The 20,161-nt window shown below is 35.5% G+C and overlaps 1 protein-coding gene across 29 annotated transcripts in view; it reads right to left on the minus strand.

Annotated features, from left to right (window-relative positions):
* Positions 1-20,161, minus strand: part of PARD3 (par-3 family cell polarity regulator) — a 674,940-nt gene that overhangs the window by 338,390 nt on the left and 316,389 nt on the right. For all 29 annotated transcript variants that reach the window (XM_045466945.1, XM_045466943.1, XM_045466952.1 and 26 more), the window contains one exon: positions 3,390-3,521. In XM_045466945.1, coding sequence (XP_045322901.1) covers positions 3,390-3,521 — 132 coding nt within the window. The remainder of the gene's footprint in view (positions 1-3,389; positions 3,522-20,161) is intronic.

Below are 20,161 nucleotides of genomic sequence, written 5' to 3' on the forward strand. Positions count from 1 at the left end.
GTCACTGAAAAGCAGGACTTCTGTTTCTGGAAATCATGCTAAGCTTGACTCCAGGTGCTTCCTGGTGCAGAGTTCTAATAAGATGCACACCCTACCTTTGATTATATGAGTGTAACTTACAAATACTCTAAGAGAGTGAAAGATTCAATATCCCTTTATATAGGCTCAATCTCACAAAAAGAAAGACACAGCTTCCAGAGGTGCCTACTAGCTCAGCATTTTAAAACACTCCTTTGTGCTTTTCATGTCTACAGTTTATTCCCAATGGCAAAACGGACGTGGTCATAATTGCCTTCAAAAAGCAGAGATAATGAGAGATGAGCAATCTAGGAGGAAATAGAGCAAAAACAAAACCACTGAAGGCATATAAAATCTAGAACTCTGTTCACCTCTCAGTCCAGATGGCATAATTCATAGTAGATATTTCCACCCCGGTGATCCCAAACTGTAAAGGCAGGGGGTTGATTTGTGTGTTTTACCATATAAAACATTCTTTTATCTATGTAATGCTTGTCTGTTATTATATTTTTAATGGCAAAAACTAAGGAGAAAACAAGCCACAGAAGAGACATCAGGCCATTAAAGTCAGATGACTCATGTGGAACTGTTAAAAAAATAAATTCACAATTAAATGAGACTATCTGGACTAGATTTACAGTGTGTCCAGCATAACCTATTAGTCCTCTCCTGCCCACACAATTGTACTTACTTTTAAGAAAACTTTTAATATGTATTTTGTGTTGTCTTTGCTGTTCTTATCCAGTTAAAATAGATTTCAGTCTAATTAATTTTCCTGCTGATGTGAAATGGCCAAATTTAGTGAATGGATCATCATTTTTTAAATGTAAGCCAAGGAAGATGATGTTTTCAGGCTCAGGCATCAATTAGCTAATACCATGTACATTAAACTACATAGACTAAGGAAGTACTCAATTTTTAAAAAACCTGCTTATTGTGGAAAAACTGCTTCAAATAACTTCAACAGAAGAAAATCAAGCCTTGGTCTTTTGAGAAAAAAACTCTGTGGCTTCTCAATGCAACTATTTTGCGTAAAAAGAAACTATTTTATACCAAAATTACAAAGAAAAGCTATACTACTTCCTTAAAAACAGGTCTACAACCACAATGGTAAAAGTTACATTATTAGAATATAATTAAATATATCATACTTTAGAAACTCTGGCTGCCATTTTTTTCTCCTAATCCTGTAATAAAAATAGTCATATTTAGCACATTTAGCTAACTATATGTCCTTTCTTGCTTTAATGGGACCCTGACTATATTCAGTGATCAGCAACTGCGTTTCAGGAAGACAAACCACCATTCCCACACCCCCCAGCTCCAGATCAAGCTCACCTAGTCTAAACCAACAGCTCCCTTCAATTTAGAAATAGACAAGCAATTCATACAAGGCTAGACAACAAAACATGAAAGGTATCTGTTTGGGTGGGGGGAGGGGCTTGTGGGAAAGGTGTATTTGCTTTCAAAAAGAGCCATGCAGAATAAAAAGGAACTGTTCCTCTTCTTCCGTGCAAGCATGTGATGGCTGAGGCTCTACAGGAAAGGACACACTGGAGCACACAGCCAAGGAGGCACTGTGTAGTGCTCCCAGAAAATGGAGAATCTGGATCCCCAATGAGGTTCCCCTGAATCCCCAACTGGCCTTTCCTCCAGATTTCTTATTAAATGAAAAATGAGTATCTTCTTATACAATCGAGACTTTCTGTTCTTGGCAGCCAATTTTTTTCTCTAACAAGTGTATTAACACCCAGTGTTTATGGCTACCAAGCAGGTATGATTCTAACCCCTTGGCAGGTATAACATCAGTGGATATAGCAGGTTCTAGGATTAAACCCATTCAATAAATGAGTATACCAGGTCATTTATGGTAAATAACTGGTAACCAGCGAGTCTGACTCCAGGCCCAGGCTAAACTATCTAATTCTTTAAAATATTTACTTCAAAGAGAAAATGTAATAATGACAACAATAAGTTTAAAATCTGTTTAAGAAAAGAATGTTTTTCCTAAGTAGAGCTTCCGTGGTTTTTTAATTATTTAAAATTATTTCCATCACACAATGCTTATATTCTAACATTTACGGTATGATAAAAATCAGCACGTTTGTGATACCATCCATTGTTTCATAGGCAAACTGGACTTTTGTACTATTTCATATTCAAACACACCCCCCCACACACAAAATTATTTTAGGAGGCTTAAAACATACACTAAGATGAATTAAGTAAAACATTTCAGATTTCTTTCCAATGTCATCATTAATCTAAATTGAAAAACAGCTATTCCAGTATCTAGGCAACAGAATTATTAACAATTTTAGAAATTATTGAAACAAAACATTCTCTGAGCACTCACCTAGTCTTCCATCTATATGAACTTTTTAGAGAAAATAAGTGACAAAGTAACGAAATAAGTATGTTTTTGTTTTGTTGTTGTTATTTTTCAAGTAGCTTCCACACCTAGCACGGAGCCCAATGTGGGGCTTGAATTCGTGACCCTGAGACCAAGACCTGAGCTGATCAAGAGTCTAATGCTTAACCAACTGAGACACCCAGGCACCACAGTTAGTGTGTTCTTAACATAAAAAATTATTAAAACTACAAGGAAAACACTAGGATTTCCAAGAAAACACTATGACTAACAATAAAGAATTAAGACTTTATACAACAACACTATAAAATTTATGTTTTATACTTCAAACTTACCGGATAAATTCTCAGTCTTCATATGAAGTGTCTTAACAGTGATTGTTTATTGCCAGGATAAGAACCAGTTATTATATTGAGTGATAAACAATTCTGATTTCAGGAACTATAGATGGCTATACTGTGGAGTAAACTGAGCAACTCTAAAACCTTACAAACCTAAAATAGTTTATTGATATTTATGAAAGGGTCAAGTCCCTGAACCTTACAAAACAATCTAAATTCTGAAATGCCACTATAGCGTACTTCTCTTCTAAAGTGAAGTCAGGTAAAACAGAACATTTCAATTTGCCTCCTCAGATCCTTTGATTATTGCCTATCAAATAAACAGAAGAACCTATAAGTGGTCTTGAAAGTCAACTCATAAACTGTACTGTTCACTGCCAAATGTCTGTGTCTTAACAACATAACAAACTCTGAAATCAGGATACTCCAGAATCTATGGCAAATATTTGTAACCACTTATGAGAAATCTTTGACTGGGGACCACCACAGAAATAGTCTACAATTATGTTACACAAACTCTGACATACAGCCTGGAATTTAACTAAAGTTTATTAGAATAATTTACCTTTAATCATCATTGTGATGCAGGGAAACATCTTTTGGAGTATGGGCCAGGAAGTTAGGTCTATGACACACATAGAAGGATTAATTTATGTTACCTGTTCTTGCTTCTCCAGCCACTTGTCCACCATTGGGTGACTGGCACTCAGAGATGACCGAGCATTGTCTCTCTGAAATTGGTGCGACCAGTTACTAGTATCCCGTGGAAGGCTTCTGTAGTTTTCATCTTTCTATTCAAAAAGAGACAAAAAGATGTCTTGTAAAAAACCAGACCTTGCAAATTAATGATGTACTTGGGTTTTTCAAAAGTAGCAGAAAACTGATTCTGCATGTTTAAAATATTTTTTCTGAGTCTATACAAAATAGTTGACTGAGGACATTTCACTCAGATTAGACCTCATGAATATAGTCATATGTCTAGGATGAGGGAGTCTAATGACTATAGCAGGGAAGGAAGCCACACACATATGCACACAATAAACGAAACAATAGACCTTGTACTCCCTCCCAAATCAATCTCCCCAGGCCAACCAATTACATGCACCAGAAAATGAAAAGTATTTCTCTCCAAGATTCTTATGATCTCTCAATCATGGAATTTTCCTTTTGTCTTCTTTCTAATCTTACAATAATATTGGGAGATACTATCTATAATTCACCAAAAATGTTTAAAATAAGAAAGACTAATGAATTTGCTCCTTATTTAGATCGTTGTAGTTGTGTGACTTTGGGCACAAGACTTAAGATTCTCTAGACTGTTCTGTTACCTACTTCACAAGCTAGTTGTAAGCATTAATTTAAATATAAAGAAAAAAATTTATCTCAATACATGGTACATAATAGATACATAATAGTTTACCCTAACATGCATATGGCAAGTGAGGCCCTTACATAAAAACCTAGTTAGTTGATAAATATTTAATAGTCCCAAAGCAACCAAATGCTATTTAATTTTTGTTCTTTGAAACAATAACTTATAGCAATTTGCTTTGGCTTTTGGACTACAAAACTTAATTTCAATGTTCTAAAAAGAAATGAGAAGGTGAGGATAAGTCAGAGAAGTCAAACTTTTAGTTCAACGATTAAATCTAAATATCTCCTACAAGAACAAATTTAAATCTTAACCTCCCTTTGACCTACTTACAGCAGTATCCCACTTTACGAGAAGTACCAAAATATCTTCCTTAATAACTTTGCTAAGGGTAATATGGCTGTATACATTATACACATGACTGATTCTTATCCTTCATTACTTAAGCCCTATGAGCAGCGAATCCATAGAAACAAAGAAGTGTAATACAATAGGTTGGCATTGTATAGACCTTAGCCAGAGACCAAGACGGTGTTCTCTGCTCCTTCATAAATTCCATCAGAGAACAAAGCTTAAAAATGAATTGATGGTGCTGGACCTATGCCAATACTACGGCATACGAAAAATCTTTTTAAACCTATAAATATTAACTAGTATAAACTTCAGTATGAAACTTTATAAGTCTTTCTTATTAATTAACCTACAAAAAATAAACTAAAAACTTGATAGCATTGAACATTAAGGGCAACTAATTTTTACTAGAAAAACTGTACAGGTCTGGTTACGGCAGTTCAAGAAACTGGTAATGGAGCATAGAACTGCAAGCAAACGCGCGCGCGTGCACACACACACACACACACACACACACACACACAGAATGCTGCAAGATTAGGATCTTGCTCCGCCGCCAGGAATTAGGGACTCACCCTATTTACAGGAACATGGAAATGGTAAAATAAGTGGAGGACATAGACAAAATCTAAAGAAAAGAAAAAAGCAACTAAAGAAACCAGAGCTCACTGTATCTCCAAATACTAAGATCCCTGCCTTAAAACTTGGGCATGATAGTTTCAGAACAAAGCAAAATTATCTGACTTATAAGAAATTCAAGTAAGTCAGAGAGGGTAAATTTACCAATGACAGAATCGTAGATGTCCGCAAAGTGAAGAAGGATTAAGAGTCTGGAGAAACACAAATAAAATTTTGATATCAAGGATCTTGGGGCTGCTATCATGGACTAAAGACCTGGCTTCTCTATTCATTTTCCACCATTAGAGATGATTATTACACCAACCCTTTACTTTGAAAATGAATAATTAAATAGAAAGCGTTAAAAATCTATTCTGCCTTTTCAGTAGGAACTATATTTTGGAGAAAGCAACAGTGCCAGTCGATGAGGGGAAGCTTGTCATTTCAGAAGAATGCCAAATAATGGAAACCGAATAATGAATACAATTAGAAAAATCACCGCATTCAGCCCCTAATGAAATAAGTTATTAATCAATGGATGCTAAAACCTGTTAGGTGAAGAGTTGATAGTGAGCTGCAAGTCTGCACAGTGACAAAATACCACTTGCAAAGGGAAAAATAGATCTTTAAAATGAAGAAACTGGATGATGCAAAATCCTCACTTTTTTGGTGTCCAGAAGCCTGTGTGTGACTGGGAACTTCCTTTTGATTCCTTTTGAATCTGCATCATTATTCTTCTTTACTGAAATGGCCCTTATTGACTCTACCTATGGTCTGCTCACTACTCCCTCCTTAGCCCAGCTCAAAAAGTGTCTACTTTCTAAACGTCCCTCCCGACAACTTCTAGGCATGGGTCACCAACACAACTTTTTCCTGAATTCATGATCTAAATTTCCATTAGACCATCCCAAAGATGCCTCCAAATCAATAGATCCAAAATGAAACTCGCTTCCTCTCTCGATTCTGGCACTCTTCTGAAAAATATTCATCATGCTCTTCACCACTTTCAATTTGTCTCTCATCTGAAATGAGTACAGCAGCCTTGTAACTGGAGGCTGGTCCCAGCCTTAGCCTCTCCAACAATGTTCTCTACACTTTCCACAGAGGATTTTTCTAAAATGTGTGTTGCAACACATCACACACGGACAGACACTACAGGTAGACCAGAGGAACTTTCACACAATCACACTTGCTGTGCCACAGGCTTTCTCACCTTCACTTATGATCTTTCTGAACCTAGCTTCCCATAACATTTCTTCTGTGAAATTATCAGTGTTTAACACCCAATGCAACTGCTACTTTCTCTAAGAAGCATTCCCTGACTCTCTCTCAATAGAACTCATAATGTCATGCTTTTTGTTACCACTACATTCTAATTTTACTTCTAATTATAGTTCTAACTTATAATTTAGTTAATTTTTAGGATTGTTATTTCCACTATTACAGTGAAACCTAAACAGAAGATCACCATTCACCTTTAAACTCAAGCACTTAGCTCAGTAGCCTGTACCAACATGGAAGGCTTTTTCTTGGATATTTGTTGTATGTCCTATTTTCACATGGTTCAGAATCCCAGACTTTTCAAAGAACATGTCTACAAGTTGTTTTAGAAACTGATAAGGGCATGCTTTCAAAAGGCATCATTTTCACTGAAATATAATAATTGTACTTTTAGGTTTACACTACAAGATATATACCACTGTTATAGGTCTATTTCAATTTAATGTCACACCTACAATATACAATATCTGTGGATAATATGATTACTTCCAATTGCATCTAAAAAGCAGTGTGAAATTTCTCCTTTTACATCAATTATGACATGTAATTCATATAGCAGGCCAACACAAGGTAATCTTATTAAGGGAGATAAGGGCTAAAGATTAAAAAAAAAAAATCTGTCCTTTTGAACTCCATCCGAAAAATTCCACAGTTTTATATTCATAAAATCAACTTTGAGTAGTTAATGGATAAGAAAAACAAATTTGATACTAACCTCTCATAATAAAAAAGTTTCTCTAATTCAATATTGTTATGGTAATGTCAATAATGAATTCAGACATTAATTTATAATGTATGAAAAAGTCCAGTTGAAGTAACCTTAGTCATGATCAAGAAACTGAAGAGTTTTTAAAATATATTAATCACTATGTAATATATATTTTACTTTGTTGATAGTATCATGCAGGTACTACTAGCATTTCACACATGTTCTCCTCACAATCCAGAACTTTGGATCAGGTTCATACAAAGATTATAGTCCTACAAAGTTGTGATTCTGTATTTACAATGTGATTGCACTAGTAAACATCATAACACACAATATAATTTCTCTTTAACGATATATGCTTGGATATTCATGATTTCCATTGAAATGTACACAGTGCATACTATTTTCAGCTTAAAAACATTTATTTCAGTGTAAATGATTTTAAAAACCTGGTAGCCTGAACTATGTCTATGCAAGATTATCTATATGCTTCATGGATCAGACTCTAGTCAGCTACAAAAAAGTCAACATTTTCAAGTTAAGTGTATTTGTAAAATCTACATTTCCCAACCTAAAGGGAAAACCAAACCAACAAAATTTTTGCCATTAATATTTTTGCAACAAGTTAGAGCTGTATTTATAAAAACTTGGAGAATGTGACTTTAAATCTATTTCATTCTATGATCAAATTAGTGCCTCAAAAAAAAAAAAAAAAATTAATGCCTCCATTCCATACATTGGTGAACTTCAAAGCAAAAAACAGAAATCCTTCTCTTCAGACTTACAAAAATCTATCAGTAGGACCAACATACAAAATCCTAACGATTATTAAATTTGCTAATGACAAGAAATAACCTATTATAGTAAAGCCACTACTACCTTATCTAAAAATTTTTACAAGAAAAATACCATAAGGAATTACTCTCCCTTTTAATTACAATTTTAATCCTCCACTTATGAGGCTGTCCCAAACAGCCTCTCAGTTTTGCTTTCCCTCTTGCCAGAAAAAAACAGATGTTCCTACTGTGATCAGGGATTTTCCTTATCATCTAAATGTACTGCCATATCATCAGGTGTCAAAAAGCCACCCAGGCTGAGAAATGCATATTAATTTGCTACTCCCTGGTAGCAGTACCCTGGTTATGCAGTAAATCTCTTCCAGGGCAGAGAAAGTAACTGTCCTCTCTCCCCCAGCACCCCTCCCCAAGCCAATTACAATTCAATAAAGAGAAACCACACAGAACCCACCCAATGCCTTGGGGGTAGAAGCTTATTCCTGGCATACTAAGCTCCAACTCCAAGGCTTTATCTCTCAGAAACAGCCACTTAGCTGATGGTCAGATTCCTTGGCAAGCCTACATCCCATGTTGCAGAAATATGGGAATATTTCATAAACATTATAGAAGTAACAGATATTTCTATGTTAGCAAAAGAAACCCAACTACAGTTCCACTTTGTTTCAATGAAAAAACTCCAAATACCTTTTTAAAAATCATTAGGAATTGTGTCATATATTGACATACCAAACACTCAATGCATATAAATTTCTTTTTTGTACCTTCTATGCATCCTATGGATTCAAACAGTCCCATGCAGTTTTCAGATTTTAAATTTACAATTATTTTTCAAATCTGTAATTCTCGTCAAAGAGAATTCCATTTTCTGCTTTATCATTTTCCCAAGAAATGATACACACACACACACACACACACAAAAGAAACCATTTTCAGGATGTCTAAACTGAAATTATGAGACAAGTGAAATTAGTAATTATGACAGGATTTTTTAATTACATGAAGCTTGCTAAAATCATCAGTAATCATATTGTTGATTCAATGTGGCAGACCCATTCTCAGTCTCTGGGGAGAGTTTACCTTGTGTGCCTCCTGATGGCTACACCAGAGCATAACCTTGGAAGCAATGCCAAGGCTAAAGCATAGCAGAAGATAACAACCATAAAATGGTCTATAAATAGGATTTTCTCAATGTACTTTTCTGACCTTCAAATCATTCTCTAGATAATAAATGAGAAAGAGAGAAAAGAGACAGAGAGATGTGGGGTTGGGAATAAATTGACTCACACAAAAATTTACAGATTCAATAACCAACCTGTAGATGAAGGCAGAAAATTTGGCAGTCCCTATCAATTTAAACCAACTACATGCCTGTGGAAAAAAAATTTTTTAAATAAAGAACATAAGATTTTATTCCAAACACAGTATTATCACCACTTACCCTAGACACATGGCTATTTTGAAGTGTAATGAACTGAAAAGGCATTATTTGAAATCCATGGTGACCAATATCCTACACGGAATGCCCCAATGTAGTTGAACTGAAGTCAAGCAATTCATCCCCTATTAGCTAAACCCATATTACCTCTAATTCCTGTATATATAAATAAGCATAAATACTGGTACAAAGATACATCCTACTTCCCTTTTGGATAATTGCTTACTTCCACATTCATAATCATTAATGAGAGCAGTGGAAGAGACCAAAAAAAAAAAAGAGTGTTTATAAACTTGCTCCTATTCCAAACAAAACTATGATAAGACAAAGAAGAAATTCAAACATCCATACATTTTTTGTCAAAATAAAATTCTATTAGTAGACTACGTATCGTTACTGATAGTATCATTACTGACACTAATTTACAAAAGTGTGGTACAATGTGTGACAAGAAACATTGGATTATACTACAACTTTTAAAAATTTAAAAATGAAAAGATCAAAATGTAGAGATTTTGAATGCCAAAACATTTATTAGAGCATCTCTGTGTCTCCAATTTCATTAAGTAATATATCTTTTATCTTAAATCTCTAATTTTCTTTCTAAGCTGAGTTAAATTTTGAACAGGAATTAGTAACAAAAATTGAAAATAATTTATCCAAGCAGATTTTCTTTTTATTAATGTACAAAATCAAATTTCCTATAATACACATCAAATTTTATTAGTTTTTTTTCTTTGAAATGTTAAAGGTACATCTTAAAACTCATTCTGACCTGAAAAATCTGAACTATAATTTATATCTTTTTCAGGATTTCTGACACATAGCTTCCAGATCATAGCATTACATTTAGATCAGTGGGACACTCAAAAATCCTCAATATGCTAGGGAAAAAAATTTATGTTTGGAACTCAATATAGAAAACACACATTTGAAAATTACAATTAATTTGCAAATAAGTTTCCTGTCACATAGTAAATCCTTCAGGTTGATAGGTTGACAAGACCACAGGTATGACGTTTTAGTTTTATTTCACAACCTGCAAATGGCCAGTGCCTTATTAACAGTCTTAATATCAGATAAGAAAAATAGCCCCCAGAACATGTATCTGCATTAGGCTATGGATCTGGTATGAAAATGGGTTGGCCAAATATGTCAAAGAGATGCAGGTTTTACAACGGCCATGATGTCTCCAGGGGTGACCATGAGAGCACAGATTGCTCTTAAGCCACCAGATCTGTTCATGAAGCCGACAAGGAAATCTAAGAGGAAAAAGATCAGCAAAACTCAGCCTCTTACAGCCTGTTTATTCGAACCAACTTCTTCAATTGTTTTCATTTTAATCTATTTCCACAGTTCAGAATGCTATGAAAAACTTTAGATACAGAATCTGAAACCTGGAAGGAAAACGCAGAGAAGATCCAGCTTAACCTCTTACTATCTAGTAAAAGCAGACAGAAGTTAAGAGGAGTTACAACAAATGCTTGGTGGAGATGAGGAGAACTAACCAGTTTCCATGGTTATACCTACCCACTTGGCTGCCCAATTTCTGAGTAATGAGACTTCCAACCCTCATTCTTGATCTAACCGGGTACTGTAGTTTGCCTGGGTAATGATGGTAACTTCTGATATCTAGCCATTCCTACACAAGGATCCCATCCAAACAGAAAAGCATCTACTGAGTTCTTGTATATAAACTAGGGGCAAAACCATTATATAATCTTGAATCACAACTTATATTTACATGAGAGATGGTCGACTCATTGATAAATACTGCATAGTCTTAGGAATAATCAAGAGTAAAATGTTTGCTTTAAAATGGTTTTAAATTAAAATGATCTCTTTCCAGGTATAACTGGGATTATCTCCTTTATATGATGAAAACATCTGTAAAAGCACAAGGAGAAGGTAGCCTAAGAGGATAGTTTAACTTTTTTCAAATATGAAAACATTATCTCCATATGAATTCTGAGGAATTAAAGAACAGAACTGAAAAGGGAAGCAGTAATAACAGGAGTTCCTATTTCATTTCGTGCACAACACTTCCTAAAAACCAACACAGCCACCTAATTGCCATACAGCCACAAGCATTCCACAATCAGCAAGTATAAGGAATAGAGAAAACAAGAGCACCATTTTTTACACTGTTCTTTCAACAAAGGCAAGTGGATGAGAACAAAATAAAATATAAATATTACAGATCAGGTAACATTTTGAAGAGCCTGGCTCATTTTCCAAATCTACAATAAAAATGAAGAGCAACAGTTGACTAATGCTGCTTGACTCTGAAAAACAAATTTAAATCCAAAACAATTTTAAAACATTTTAGGAAGTGCTACATATTTTTTTATTTTGACAGCAAAAAATACCTATTCAGATTTCATTTTCTTTCAAAGACATGTAACTTTAAACACTTATATCGCCAAACTAAAATTATAAATAACAATAGCATTTTGCATCAGGATCAATTTGTACGATACTAAGAGAAGAAGGAAGCAGATGCCAGGGGATGAAGGAGAGAAAGTAAAATACTTACAGTAGTTGCCCAATTCTAAAATATCTACAGTATTACACATTATCTAAATGTGTGATGTAAATCTTTTATATTTACCTAAATGATTTTCACCTTAATTTCAAAGAAATGACTAAAATTTGAAAATCGAGATACTTGCACCATATATAACTAGTCTACCAATGTAAATATTAGTACTTCTTATATTATCATAACTTCAATGAACTGGGTAGGTTAGCAGAACAAGTGAGTAAATTTCTGTGCAAGTCCCTAGGTATAGTCGACAATCTGACTTTCTTAAAGTTTTCCCTTAATTGTGAAATTGTCTCCTCAGGTAAATCATCTCCACAGAGACATTTTTGAAAATGTAGAAAAACTAGTTTCACTTATCATAATCCCATCCTACTTAGGCTTCTCTTACAATAATAATGACTTTTCTGGAGAATCATCTCCTCATGAAAAGCATTTAGCGTAAAGAAATTGATAGCTCAAACTTCTAAACAATTAAGTCCTTTTGTCCAACTCCATCAGTGGAAAAAGCATGTTCTCTAAGCCAGATATTAATTGTCAATCAAACTATTTTTGTCTCCAAAGTATAACTGCAAATCATAACTTTAGAAAATGTGAGGGGCACCTGGGTGGCTCAGTTGGTTAAGTGTCCAACTTTGGCTCAGGTCATGATCTTGTGGTTTGTGGGTTCAAGCCCATGTTGGGTTCTGTGTGGACAGCTCAGAGCCTGGAGCCTGCTTCAGATTCTGTGTCTCCCTTTCTCTCTGCCCACCCCCCCCCACCCCCGCTCGTGCTTTGTCGGTCTATCAGTCTGTCTGTCTGTCTGTCTCTCTCTCAAAACCCGATGGACATTAAAAAAAAAAAAAAAAAATCAAAAAAAAAGAAAATGTGATTCTGTGAAATTTTAGAGTAATTCCTGTTGAAACTCCCCTCCTTTGCCTCCCCCAAAAACCTTAACAATCTCAATAACGTGACAACAAAACAGTGGCTGCACTAGGATGTCTCAATAAAACTTTAAGGACAAAGTGGGAGTATCCAGCCATGAGAATGCAGCATGTTTAAAACTGGTAAATGCTTCTCAAATTCAGAGTTGTCATGGGGAAGGGTACCAACCATCAATCAGTACTTAATAAAATCAATTGATAAATTTTTATTATAACTCATTTCCAAAGAGGAAAAATACATTTCAGGGAATGACCAGGTGTGCCTGAGGGCTCATGGAAACCTGTGGCTGAATCCTAGTTCTGCACATTGCAATCACCTGCGAATTAAATTTCATCTATGATTTGCAGCAGAAACTGTGGGTGATGCAATTCACCGTGTAAAGCTGGGTTTTAAAAAACTTGGAAAAAATTTAGATTTACTGAAAAGTTGCAAAAAAAAGTACACACAGTTCCTATGTACTCTTCATGCAACTTCCACCAATGTTAACAACTTACATAACCTTGATATAGTTGTCCAAACTAAGAAATCAACATTGATACAATAATATTAACTAAACTATAGATATATCTGCAATCCATCCATTTTTTTTGTCACTAATGTCCTTATTTCCTGCCAGGATCCCAAAGTATATTAAAAATCCTCATATCTCCTTAACCTCCTCTAATCTGAGACAGTATTTCAGTCTTCCCTAGTTATTTATGACCACAATATTCTTGAAAAATACTGGTCAGGTACCTCATAGAATATTCCTCAGTTTTTGTTTGTCTGAAGATTTCTTAGGATTACAGTGGAGTTACAAGTTTTGGGGAAAACTCCACTGAGATGATGTGCCCATCCCATCATATCATTTCAAGGGTTTATGGTATCATCATGACTTATCATTAGTGATGTTCACCTTGATCACTTGGTTAAGATGAATCTGCCACTTCTGCACTCTAGAGTTAGTATTTTCCACATATTCAATCCCCTCTTCTTTGGAAACAAATATTATCCTCCACAGCAGAGGAGTTAAGGGGCGCCTGGTTGGCTCACTTGGTTGAACATCTGACTTCAGCTCAGGTCATGATCTCACAGTTCATGGGTTTGAACCCCATGTCAGGCTCTGTGCTGACAGCTCAGAGCCTGGAGCCTGCTTCAGATTCTGTGTCTCCTTCTCTCTCTGCCCTTCCCAACTCACATTTTCTCTTTCTCTTTCTCTCTCTCTTTCTCTCTCTCTCTCTCAAAAATAAACATTAAAAAAATTTTTTTTAATTTTTTTTAACGTTTATTTATTTTTGAGACAGAGAGAGACAGAGCATGAACGGGGGAGGGTCAGAGAGAGAGGGAGACACAGAATCTGAAACAGGCTCCAGGCTCTGAGCTGTCAGCACAGAGCCCCACGTGGGGCTCGAACTCACGGACCGCGAGATCATGACCTGAGCCGAAGTCGGCCGCCTAACCGACTGAGCCACCCAGGCGCCCCTAAAAAAAATTTTTTTAAATGAGCAGGGGAGTTAAGCTTTCTGGAGAGAGAGTATTACACATATTATTTAGAATTCTTCTGTAAGAAACTTTGTCCCTTTTGTCCCATTTACTTTTCATTTAATCATGTATTAGTATCAGTATAGTCTTATGTATATTTATTTTGGTCTCTGTATTATAATCCAACTATATCATTATTTACTTTTCTGTCATTTAGCTGTTTTGAGCAATGCACAATAAAATATCAAGAAGAGGGCTGCATATATAAATTCTCAGTAACAACAACAATAGTAATATCAATCATAAGGATTACAGAAAATAAACACAAAAAATTCCTCAAAAAAAGTGACACAAATGGAGATCAGTTAATAGAATCAGATTATCAGTAGAGATATTAATGAAGCTAGCATATTTTTACTTAAGACGAAGATGTTAAGATATAATGTAAACTTATAGGTTTTAAAAAATTATGCCAGCCATAATAAGAAACACATGCTCATTATTCTTATATTCATGTATGCATTGCATAATAGATCTAGAGGAGATAAAAATGAAAAGGTTATTAAGAAATATTTTACAGTTTAAAATACTCAGCTAAATGAACATTGGGGAATGTATAAAATCTGTAAATATGTTGGGATGTGGGTGGCATACTTGTCAAAATCATGGGATTTGAAACTGGAAAATCTAGGTTCGTATCACAACTTTATCACTGAACAGTTGGTTTAACTATTAGGTGAGTTATTTAAACTCTTAAAGGTTTTGGGGTGCCTGGGTGGCTCAGTCAGTTGGGTGTCTGACTTCAGCTCAGGTCATGATCTCACGGTCCGTGAGTTCGAGCCTCGCGTCGGGCTCTGTGCTGACAGCTCGGAGCCTGGAGCCTATTTCGGATTCTGTGTCTCCCTCTCTCTCTGACCCTCCCCTGCTCATGCTCTGTCTCTTTCTGTCTCAAAAATAAATAAATGTTAAAAAAAAAAATTAAACTCTTAAAGGTTTTATCTCTTCATCAGTAAAATGGGAACACCAATAACACTTACATGTTAGAGGGGGAGGGTAATGGGATATAATGTGACCCATCAAGCACAATGTCTGGCAAGAAGCAAGTACTCAAAATACCTTGGCCATCATTATGTGTAAAGATCAAAAACCTCAAAAATAGATACAGGTTAGAGATGGGAGAGATGGAAACCACTTCTACCTCCACACTGTGAAAACCTTTGCCTGAAATGCATTTCTCCAAAGGAAGGCCAGAACGCATGCCCCAAGAACACATGCAAATTAAAGCCAAAGTTGCTGAAGCAGCTAGAAGGCAAGCAGCGGGTGCCCAGTCCTGGGCACTCCAATCTTACGCTTTTCTTGTTAACAACAGGACATGAAGTGACTGCATCCAACTTTGTGACTTGAAGGAACTAGGTTTGTTAGCTGAAGTATCAAAAATTAAGAAATGAAACCAAGTTAAAAAGATGAATAAGGTAGAGGCGTCTGGGTGGCTCAGTCAGTTAAATGCCTGACTTTGACTCAGGTCATGATCTCAGGGTTGGTGAGTTCAAGCCCCACATCATGCTCTCTGCTATCTGTTTGGAGCCCACTTTGGATCATCTGTCTCTGTCACCCTTTCTCTGCCCCTCCCCTGCTCGCTGTCTCCTTCTCTCTCTCAAAAATAAACATTTAAAAAAATTATTAGAAGGATGAAATAAGGCCAAAAAACTTTTAAGTATATAAAAGTCATGCAAATTTTTGTTCAATATAAAATGCAATTTCCTAGTCCTCTCCCCCAACTCAAGAAAAACAAGAGTAATATACTCATTTCCCTCTCTACTCTATGTAACTTTGAGGGTGTTTAATAAGGATGGGGACATTACTTTGGTTTATATTTCTGGAGTGGTTTGTGAACTCTAAAAATACCACAGTCAGGCTCAAAATTTTTCTCAGTGGCACCTTAGATTTGTATAACTTTGAATACAAATTATAATTTACAAAGCAAGTGAAGACAGATTATATCCCTAAATGTGACACAGAAATAGATGAGACTAGGTTATTAACAACTCCGACTAGGGGAGCTTGGCAGTTAAAGCTGGCCTACTGTAGAAATGATTATAATCATCACTTACTAAAAGCACACAACTGTACTGTAGTCAGATGAAGATCTTTTAATTTGCAAAACAGAAAGGTGAAATATATAGTTTCAGAGGCCTTTAACAGGAAATACAAATGTTGCAGCAAAATAGCCTAACAACTAAGTCTCAGCTGGATCTCCCTTGAAGCTAATGCCCCAGAAAATTAAACACAGCTATAGGTCGCTCACAGAGGAAACGTGTGGTTTCAAGGAATGATTTCAGCTCATCCTTTCAGGTTTTTAGATGATTATTATAACTAGCTACCATCTATGGTTGGCTCATAAATACCAAAAGATAGATAACGTTTTTCAATAGCCAACAGGTCAAGTGTACTAGCCTGAAAATAAAATAGTATATTCGAATTTACCAATGTGATTGGCCTTACCCATTAGAAAGAATAAAGGAGAGGCAGAGACCAAGAAGCTGAATGGTTGAAAAGGGGATGAGAAAGCACACAAATAGGTAATGTAGACTATGACTCTATAAAGAATGAATGAATGAACGACCGGGAAGCAGCTATGGTAGACTACCATGAAGTAGGAGTCAATGTTAATTGCTAATATACTGTCAGCCTGGCAATTACCAAAGTTTTCTGACTGAATAAAACAAGGAGTAGGCATTTTCTGAAGATTCCTTGTGACTGAATTAGCATTGGTGACTTCACACAATACTGGGAATTTGGTGTCCTGGCTCTATGTATTCAAATGCACTTTACTAAGATTGGGAGTAGGGGGACATTATACCAAGGAACAATAGACAGGTACATTATTGGTACCATAGCTTCTATTTAGAAAAAATATTTCCTATTCTAGTTTGCCAATGACAGGACAGGATCCACTATCTCAATAGGTTCTTGTAATACTTTTATTTAAAACTCAACAAAACTCATTTTAATTGATTTTCATTTGAAAATGATAAATCTGAGCAATCTAAGTGTGAGATTCTATTCTGCCATGATAGAAAAATGAACCTAAAAAGAAGACATCTCAAAAACCATAATACTCTTATTTACCCTATCTTAACAGGCAAATAAACACACTTTTCCTTTTCAGCTAGACTCAAGTTCTAAAAAAAAAAAAAAAAAAAAAAAAAAGAAAAAGAAAAAGACTGTGCCCTAAAACCAGCAAAGCAGCTTTAAATAAACACACAAATCTCCTGACATGGACAAAGGCACCCATGGCTATAAGTGTGTTTTGCCTTCTAAAGTTCACAGGTGATTATGATGCGCAGCCAAATGGGAATTATTAAGCTATACACTAAGACAGTAAGTTCCAGAGCTCAGGAACAGTACCCCCTTGCTTCTTTGTTTTTATATTCTCCCTCATTCCATAGCTCATCCCATCTAGGACTTCTCACAGTGCTTTATAAAACACAAGTACTTGACACTTTACTAGTCATGAACTAATGAGAAATGAATATCAGTAGCTTTAAAAATACTCATTTCAGGGGCGCCTGGGTGGCGCAGTCGGTTAAGCGTCCGACTTCAGCCAGGTCACGATCTCGCGGTCCGTGAGTTCGAGCCCCGCGTCGGGCTCTGGGCTGATGGCTCAGAGCCTGGAGCCTGTTTCCAATTCTGTGTCTCCCTCTCTCTCTGCCCCTCCCCCATTCATGCTCTGTCTCTCTCTGTCCCAAAATAAATAAACGTTGAAAAAAAAAAAAAATTAAAAAAAAAAAATACTCATTTCCTTGGTCAAATAAGCCTACTTCAGGAATCTGTTCTAAGAAAATCATCAGAGATGTTAACATAAATTAATATATAAGGATCTTTTCTGAAGGGTACTTCTAAAGGCTACTTATTAGAGCAAACAAACAAACAAACAAAAAAACCTGGCAAACTATAAAAGTCAAGCAATAGGAAAATCACCAAAGAAAATGAATAAACACCAACTACAAGAAAAAAAATCAGTATATAAAAGAACATTATGCAAGCTATCTATATTTATGAGACATGGGAAAATGCTCTCAATATAAGAAGAATTAGGGGAAAAGGCAGGAAATTAAACTATACTCATTGGATGATTCCCCACTGGTAATAAGGACAGCCACCAGCTATATGGAGCTATGCTCCAGAGTTCCAAGTTAATACACTGAACTGTCAATATTACTCATCTACACAATTCCAAATTACTTACTTGCTTCTTTATATTTTTCATTACTTTATAAATGCAAAGAGAAAGTAGTAGTATTATAAGAAAAACACTGTTTTGGGAATCTTAAAATATACTACAAAAATGTTTATGTAAATATTTTTCTAAAGCTAGAGGAAAGAAGATCCTATAACTCTTCTCATGGAACAGAAAGGGAGGTGACAAAGACATAATTAAGACAGCAACTCTTCCAAGAGTTTGTACATATCAGGAGGATGGGAAACATAACAAACATGCCAAGCAACTAAATCAAACAAATAAACCCAGGGTGTCAGAAGCATTCCAAGGTCTCTTTTAAAGAGAACTCTTAAAAATAATACAAATTTAAAAGATACTGATGCTAATATAATGTGTTCTCTTATCACTTTCTTCCCCTTGCCCTAATAGGTAAGAACATCTCATGGAACTAGCCAAGATATGCTTTTTTATGCTACCTTTGTTTTTATCTACTTATACAAACTTTATTTGGTTGCAGGTGGGGGGAAGGAGCAGATCACTTAGAAAAGTAACAGCTCTCAGTATTTGGGGCAAAGGAATAATTGCTTAAAACCAATACACAATGAAATAATGCATAGACTTTATCCTTGAACTTCATGGTAGGCTGATTCTGATAAGTGCCTCATTACATTGTTCTTGATGGCATGAATCAAATGCTCTCCACATACTAGTTAGACTTTATTTGCAGGGACAATGACTTACTAAGGGTGACCAAAGAGGTGGCAAAGTGATTTAAGTATTCACACTGATTGAAATACTCTTTCCCAAGATGAAATATTAAGCACGTGTAAAATCTCAAATGAAAATACATCTTGTAGCAATATACTTTCCATATTAATTATGAGTAAAATGTTCTCTAAGAGTTGAAAAAGGCAGTCAGCCACAAAATGTTGGGAAACAGGAATGAGACAATGTTCCCAAGAACTTTTTTACAAGCCAAGACTCTCTTTTCTTTTATATCTTACTTCCAAATCAAAGTATGAGGGATTTTAAGAGATCTAAAAGCCCATAGAATCTTTGTCCTCTCCAAGCTCTCACCTGGTTGAGGTCTCTACAACACCAAAATCTGTCTTCACTGGCCTCTAAACTTTATAGTGGAATGACTACTTTAACTGGGAAGACTTCACCTCCCATCTTGGTTTTGAATCCATAGGAGCGAGTTCAGCATCATTCTAACATACCAGAATGAAACTGCCTACTTCAGAAATAAGAGATTTCAACTGATTGGTGACATTATTGTAAAATTGTTTGTTTTACTTACCAACTTGGAAGAATAGAAGCCACTTAGCTCTGTAGATGAGTTATACAAGTATATCAACTTATTTTAGCCATTAGAGATCAATGGATCACAAGACTATGAATCGTCAACTCCTTTACTTCCATGCATTTACACAGAAAACCTAACTACCACATACTCGTAAAGATTTATCATATCTTGAAATTGCCCAGCAATAGGTGAGCTCTCATGGCCTCAAGAGAAAGAAATCAAGTTAATACTTATCAGCAAGTATGCATTCTTCCAAGTATCCTTTTTGAATACTGAAAATACAGAAAGTCATTTTATAACCGAAAAGAAGATAGCATTTAGTCCGATGTACACATACAAGAAAGAAAGAAAGAAAGAAAGAAAGAAAGAAAGAAAGAAAGAAAGAAAGAAAGAAAGAAAGAAAGAAAGAAAGA

The sequence above is a fragment of the Leopardus geoffroyi genome, chromosome B4 (assembly GCF_018350155.1).
Source record: "Leopardus geoffroyi isolate Oge1 chromosome B4, O.geoffroyi_Oge1_pat1.0, whole genome shotgun sequence".
Lineage (NCBI taxonomy): Eukaryota > Metazoa > Chordata > Mammalia > Carnivora > Felidae > Leopardus > Leopardus geoffroyi.